The sequence below is a fragment of the Loxodonta africana genome, chromosome 6, assembly GCF_030014295.1.
Source record: "Loxodonta africana isolate mLoxAfr1 chromosome 6, mLoxAfr1.hap2, whole genome shotgun sequence".
Lineage (NCBI taxonomy): Eukaryota > Metazoa > Chordata > Mammalia > Proboscidea > Elephantidae > Loxodonta > Loxodonta africana.
In genome coordinates this window covers 60,148,651-60,156,267 of record NC_087347.1, presented here as the reverse complement: position 1 = coordinate 60,156,267, position 7,617 = coordinate 60,148,651, and the positions used below count along the sequence as shown (strand labels likewise).

Genomic DNA, 7,617 nt, shown 5'->3' with positions numbered 1-7,617 from the left:
AACAGACAACCCCTGAGGGAGCAGGAGAACAGTGGGATGCAGACCCCAAATTCTCATAAAAAGACCAGATTTGATGGTCTGAGACTAGAAGAATCCTGGCGGTCATGGTCCCCAAACCTTCTGTTGGCCCAGGACAGGAACCATTCCTGAAGCCAACTCATCAGACATGGATTGGACTGGACAATGGGTTGGAAATGCTGATGAGGAGTGAGCTACTTGCATTAGGTGGACACTTGAGACGATGTTGGCATCTCCTGTCTGGAGGGGAGATGGGAGGGCACAGGGCGTTAGAAACTGGCAAAACAGCCATGAAAGGAGAGGCTGGAAGGAAGGAGCGGGCTTACTCCTTAGGGGGAGAGTAAGTGGGAGTATGTAGTAAGGTGTATATAAGTTTATACGTGAGAGAATGGCTTGATTTGTAAACTTTCACTTAAAGCACAATAAAAATTATTAAAAAAAATAAATAACAGGAGTACAGGGCATAGGATTCTTAATCCTGCTTCTATTTGCTGTAATGGGGACCACAAACAAGCATTTGTCTTACTTCAGAAAAGTGGATTGAATGATTTGGACTTCATTACTTCGAGGGTCTATGAAAAAATTAATGTATGAGGGGAGACAGCTATGACAGCAAGAACAATATTTAGAAATGTAAATTTTTATCCTCGAGGCAAAGATGAATCTCTTTTCTCTACCTGGATTACAACTTCAGGGCATAAACAAAAGCAAAGATCAAAGGCAGAAGGGGGTTAAAAAAAAAAAATCCACTACCATTGAGTCAATTCCGACTCCTAGCGACCCTACAGGACAGAGTAGAACTGCCCCATAGGGTTTCCAAAGAGCGCCTGTTGAATTCAAACTGCCAACCTTTTACTGAACAGCTGGACACTTAACCATTGTGCCACCAGGGCTCCAAAGGGAGTTAAGAACTATGAAACTGTAGTCACTATTACAACTTCATGTGATACTAGATTTTTTGTATTTTCCTCATATTTGTTACCTATTAATTCATCAGTTTCATGATAATGATTACAAATAAAATTCTTCAAAATACAAAGGGCCCAAAGTGTATTTTTGAGGGTACTAAAAAGAGAAAGTTAAGGTGACTAAATTCCACTCCCACTGGTGGTATTAAAAGTGAGAATCCCCCAAGAATCAACTAGACTATAATGCTGAGTAAAGAGGAAGGCAGGGCGAATCCCTCAGTTCCCTGACAAAAATAATAACAAAAAATAAATAAGTAAGTAAATAAATAGAAGATGGAAGAGTCCATGAACCTGGGATAGGAGCCCATCTGAAAAAAATTTATTGAAGTTTAATATATGATTTGCAAATTTGGGTAACATTTCAACTAGGGATTCAAAAATGTCCCAAAGTTAAAAGAACTTTCAAAGATTCTTATACCCCATGGTATAGACATTGCCATGGAAACAGGCTGGAATAGTGTTTTGGGGGAGGCCTGGTGGCACAATGGTTAAGAGCTCATCTGCTAACCAAAAGGTAGCAGTTCGAATCTACCAGCTGCTCCTTGGAAACCCTATGGGGCGGTTCTACTCTGTCCTATAGGGTCACCATGAGTCAGAATCACCTTGATCACAACAGGTTTTTTTTTTTTTTTCAGTCTGACCTTGAAGTTTCTGCTTCTTAAAACTGCACATAAATAATTCTTCCAAAGAGACCAAAACCTAAGGCAAAATAGTCTTAGCAACCTACTTACTAGACTACTGTTTGACTTAAAGGTGACTTCAGGAAATGAGTTTTCTCAAAGCTCAAGGTTCAAAATATCATCTCAGGGAAATGGCCTAGGTGGGACGCTCCCAACTCCATGGACCCTAGAAATCTGAATTCCAGGGGAATTAAAACCGTTTCATATATACATCATGCATAAAGAAAGCAAAAGGTCATTAAAAAGACAGGAAAGGATAACTATGACACCAAGAGACAGAAAGGGCCACATGAACTGGAGACTTACATCATCCAGAGACCAGAAGAACTAGATGGTGCGCGGCCACAACCGATGACTGCCCTGACAGGGAGCACAACAGACAACCCCTGAGGGAGCAGGAGAACAGTGGGATGCAGACCCCAAACTCTCATAAAAAGACCAGACTTAATGGTCTGACTGAGACTAGAAGAATCCTGGTGGTCATGGTCCCCAAACCTTCTGTTGGACCAGGACAGGAACCATTCCCGAAGACAACTCATCAGACATGGAAGGGACTGGACAATGGGTTGGAGAGAGAAGATGATGAAGAGTGAACTACTTGTATGAGGTGGACACTTGAGACTGTGTTGGCATCTCCTGTCTGGAGGGGAGATGGGAGGGTAGAGGGGGTTAGAAACTGGCAAAGCATTCACAAAAGGACAGACTGAAGGGAGGGAGTGGGCTGACTCATTAGGGGGAGAGTAAGTGGGAGTATGTAGTAAGGTGTGTATAAGTTTATATGTGAGGGACTAGCTTGACTTGTAAACTTTCACTTAAAGCACAATAAAAATTATTAAAAAAAAAGACAGGAAAGAAAGAAAAGACCAAAATGGCTATCAGAAGATACTCTGAAACTTGCTCTTGAATGTAGAGTAGCTAAAGTGAATGGAAGAAATGACCACATAAAGGAGCTGAACAGATTTCAAGGGGCAGCTTAAGAAGACAAAGTAAAGTCTTATAATGAAATGTGCAAAGACCTGGAGTTAGAAAGCCAAAAAGGAAGGAAAAACACACTCAGCATTTCTCAAGCTGAAAGAACTGAAGAAAAAATCCAAGCCTCGAGTTACAATATTGAAGGATTCTATGGGCAAAATATTGAATGATGTGGGAAGCATCAAAAGAAGATGGAAAGAATACACAGAGATGTACCAAAAAGAATGGGCCGATGTTTAACCATTTCAGGAGGTAACACATCATCAAAAACTGATGGTACTGAAGAAGTCCAAGCTGCACTGATGGCACTGGCGAAAAACAAGGCTCGGGGAATTGAAGGAATACCAATTGAGATGTTTCATTTCAACTAACAGATCCAACACTGGAAACGCTCACTCGTCTATGCCAAGAAATTTGGAAGACCTGGCCAATGACTAGAAGAGATCCACATTTGTGTCCATTCCAAAGATAGATGATCCAACAGAATGCAGAAATTATCAAACAATATCATTAATAACATTAAAAAAAAAAAAGTAAAATCTTGCTGAAAATAATTCAAAAATGGTTGGAGCAGTACATCAACAGGGAACTGCCAGGAATTCAGGCATGATTCAGAAGAGGACTTGGAACAAGGGATATCACTGCTGATGTTAGATGGTTCCTGGCTGAAAGCAGAGAATACCAGAAAGATGTTTACCTGCATTTTATTGACTATATAAAGGCACTCAACTGTGTGGATCATAGCAAATTATGGATAACATTGCAAACAATGGGAATTCCAGAACACTTGATTGTGTTCATGTGGAACCTGGACACAGACCAAGAAGCAGTATTTCAAACAGAACAAGGGAATACTGAGTGGTTTAAAACCAGAAAAGGTGTGCATCTGGGTTGTATCCTTTCACCATACTTATTGCATCTGTATACTGAGCAAACAATCTAAGAAGCCAGATTATATGAAGAAGAACGCAGCATCAGGATTGGAGGAAAACTCACTAACAACCAGCAATATGCAGATGACACAACCTTACTTGCTCAAAGTGAAGACAACTTGAAGCACTTACTGAAGAAGATCAAAGACTACAGCCTTCAGTATGGATTACACCTGAATATAAAGCAAACAAAAATCCTCACAACAGGATCAATAAGCAACATCATAATAAACAGAGAAAATATTGAAGATGTTAATGATTTCATTTTATTTGGATACACAATCAACACCCATGGAAGCAGTAGTAAAGAAATCAAAGGACTTACTACATTGGGAAAATCTGCAAAAAACCTCTTTCAAGTGTTAAAAACCAAAGATGTCACTTCAAGGACTAAGGTGTGCCTGACCCAAGTCATGATAGCTTCAATTGGCTTATATGCATGCAAAAGCATGACAATGAACAAAGGAGACCAAAGAAGAATTGATGCCTTTGAATTATGGTATTACACCATGGACTGCCAAAAGAATAAACACATCTGTCTTGGAAGAAGTATACCCAGAACGCTCCTTGGAAGCAAGGATGGCAAAACTTCATCTCGTGTACTTTGTTATCACAAGGGAGCAGTCCCTGGAGAAGGATATCATGCTCGGTAGAGAGTCAGCAAAAAAGAGGAAGACTTTGACCAGATGGATTGACACAGTGGCTGCAACAATGAGATCAAACACAGCAACAATCGTGAGGATGGCACAGGACCAGGCAGTGTTTGGTTCTGTTGTACATAGAGTAGCTACAAGTGTGAACCAACTCTGCAGCACCTAGCAACACACACACACACACACAATTCACTGACATTATCTTATGTGGGAAGTTACTGAACAAATAGTCAATTTTAATTAAAGGGGTTTGATAGTTTTCTCCTTATATATATACAAAAAAATAAAGATTAAAAACCCTTATCTAAAAAAATTAAAGTCACTGATATGGGATATTAACAGTCCATAAAAATCATTTTAGAATATGTGTATTTCAAAGCAAAATAAAGTTTTAGAATATGTGTTTATTATCAGAAAATGAGGTAAAGATGTAATGGCTATTTCCTGCTGGCCCCAGAGCAGTGGTTAAAGTGCTCCACAGCTAATCCACCAACAAGGATGTGGCAGACTGCTTCCATAAACAGTTAGAGCCTTAGAAACCCCAGGGGGCATTTCTACTCTGTTTTATAGGGTCGCTGTGGGTCATAATCAGCTCCACAGCAGTAGGTTTGGTTTTGGGGTTTTTATTCCTAAAAAAGGCTACTCCACCTTTTTGAAAGCTTGGGACAAGTGAAAACCATGCTCAAAGAAAGTTTAATTTCAGCTCATAAGGGGCTTTTTAGGGATCATTTATACCTTCCTGAAGTCTGGAGATAACGTGCTAAATACTCAAAACAGCTCAGGTGCGCTCTTCTCTGGAATGCCATCCCTGGCACTCTTTAAACCCACTGCAACCAGTAGATACCTGCTGATAGCGACCTTGTAGGACAGAATAGAACTGTTCATAGGGTTTCTGAAGCTGTAAATCTTTACAGAAGCTGACTGCCACATCTTTCTCCCCAGAAGAGGCTGGTAGGTTCCAACCGCTGACCTTTCGGTTAACAATCAATCGCTTTTAACTACTGCGCCACCAGGGATCCTGCTGACACTCTTCAGAATCCTTCAAATGAAAGGAAATCTCCATATCTTTTTAAACTTTCTCCACAGGAATCTGAACAGGCAGCTCTAGCAGGCCATTGGCCCTGCCCTGCTAAAGGAGGAGAAAAAGGTAACTAAGTATCCTGACCGTCGAAGCACCCTGGATTTGCTACGGCTGCTTGGTGGTCACACAGAATGGGCATGTTACAGATTAGCCCGGCCGGGAGCACCGGCCTCCGGCCGCAGCAAAAAAAGTCTCCCACCCTTAACGAAAGAGGACGCAGAGCGATCACACAAGCGCACAGGGTCTCAACCAACCCGGCTTGGTTCACCCGCAGGCCTCCTGCGACCTAGCATGTAGCACGTGCACGCGCGACATCACGCGTGACGCTCAGCCATTTTCCCACCACGTCCAGTCTTTGGCTACTCCGGACCGGACGCGGCAGGCGCGCACGCGCAGCTCTGCTTCCGGGCAACGCTCCTAACTACCCACAATGCCCTACAGCACCGACCTGTCGCAAAGGCCGTGTTTCGGAGGCGAGTGAGCGACTCGTCTTCCGCGCGGTGCGGCGGCGACGGAGGCCCTGGTTTTCCTCCTCCTGCCGCGGGGCCGGAGCCCCTGACGGTGTCCAGCTGCGCTTAAGTTTGGCCGGTGCCACCTGTCTCCGCAATGCCCCCCAAGAAACAGGCTCAGGCCGGGGGCAGCAAAAAGGCGGAGCAGAAAAAGAAGGAGAAGATCATCGAAGTGAGTACCCACCCCACCCCCACTCACGCCGCGAGCCCTCGGGGAAGCAGCTGCCCTATTCCCGCGTCTGCCGGGTCCACGTGTCCCGCCCTTCAGTTCCGAGTAGTCCAGGGCCGTTTCTCTAGCCCCATGATGACGCCGGCTGTCTGGTATCGCTGTACTGACGCTGCTTGCACCCGGCCGCCCGGGTATTGCTTCGCCCACACGCTCGTCTTCAGTGAACCTGGTGCGAAGCGACCCCCTAGGCCCGTCACAGGGCTTTGTCCTTCTCCGGTCTTTCCAGAATTGAGGACGTTTCTAAGGTTATATTTAAAGCAGTATGCTGAACCGGCCCTGGCCAGAGTCTCCCTGGAAGGCCAACTCATGTCGGGCCTTTGTGTTGTCTTTTTCTTTGCCAGTTATCCCAGGAGTACTGTTAATTCTTTGGAGCCGACACATTACTAGTTCATGGTTTTTTCGTCCACCACTAAACTGTTGAAAGCTCCATAAAGGTACAGGTTTCTTTCAGGTCGCAGCCCAGCTTCCTCTATATAGCTCTTGATAATATTAGATTAAATAGAAAAATACTTTTAAACAGATTAGGTTTTAACGTAATTAGCTGGGTTAAGTGCCATAACTGAATTTGTTTTTTGTATATATTCGTCCAGTGCATTGAGCCTGTAGCCCTTTAATGGCTGAAGAATGCTATTTAGAGTCTGCTGATTTGATTTAAATAAACTGCTTATAAAGAATTCTAGTAACATTGGCCAAGTACCAGCTTTGAGGTAGCAGCAGTATTGTTGCCAGTTTGTTTTGTTTACTACTCTCATAAAGTAGCATAGCAAAGTACTTAAAAGTAGAATGATTATCACCTTCATGCCTATGTCTGCTATCACGTTTTTGAACAATCTGGAAGCCTGGCATTTAGATTGATCTCTGGGAATGGTGATCCAATGGCATTCAGTGCTATGTAAGACAAAGGCAATTTAGGGATGTCAGTCTTCTGTACGGAAATTGTACTAACAGTAGGTCGCGATACAGAGTAAAACTATATAGCCATGAAATTAAACGTTATATGATAGTGTGGAACTTTACATATAATTATTCGTGTTTTATTTTAATTGGTAAGACTGATAGTTTTGTTTTAAGGAATTGTACGTGAAAGTTATTTAGCTTCTTCGCATCAGCTCTAAAAATGATACACATAAAAATGTTATGGCTCCTTCCAACTCGTAACAAGGTTACTTCCAAGGTAAAGAGAAGGCAACTTTAATTTCATTAATGAAGACTTTTCTAAAGAAACATACAAAACATGACAGTTGCATTCTTTAGCTCATAAGTAAAAAATGTCCTAATGGAATGGTGACGTTGCACCTTCCCCCCACACACATTTAACGTATATGATGAGCTTTTATGATCAACTGCTAAATGAATTAAGACAATGATAACCCAAGGATAATGTCAGACTTGTGAGAGTTATGCCCTTAATGTTAATCATAGTTGAAACTTTAATGACAAGGATAGTTTTTTTTTGTTTGTGTTTTAATTTCATGTATTTTCAGTTCCCAGTCAAATGACATGAGTGTCATATTTCATTAATTAAAATAGTAGTGAAGTTTTACAGACTTTTAAGTGTACTGCATGGGTGTTGAC

At 42.2% G+C, this 7,617-nt stretch overlaps 1 protein-coding gene across 2 annotated transcripts in view; it reads left to right on the top strand.

Annotated features, from left to right (window-relative positions):
• Nucleotides 1-5,755: 5,755 nt before the first annotated feature.
• The window catches only part of ZC3H15 (zinc finger CCCH-type containing 15), a 45,544-nt gene continuing 43,682 nt past the window's right edge, over nt 5,756-7,617 (top strand). The window contains exon 1 of one of the 2 annotated variants that reach the window (XM_023542792.2): nt 5,756-5,985. In XM_023542792.2, the coding sequence (XP_023398560.1) occupies nt 5,911-5,985 (75 nt within the window). In that variant the 5' untranslated portion in view covers nt 5,756-5,910. The remainder of the gene's footprint in view (nt 5,986-7,617) is intronic. The other variant, XM_010602779.3, reaches the window with a different exon arrangement.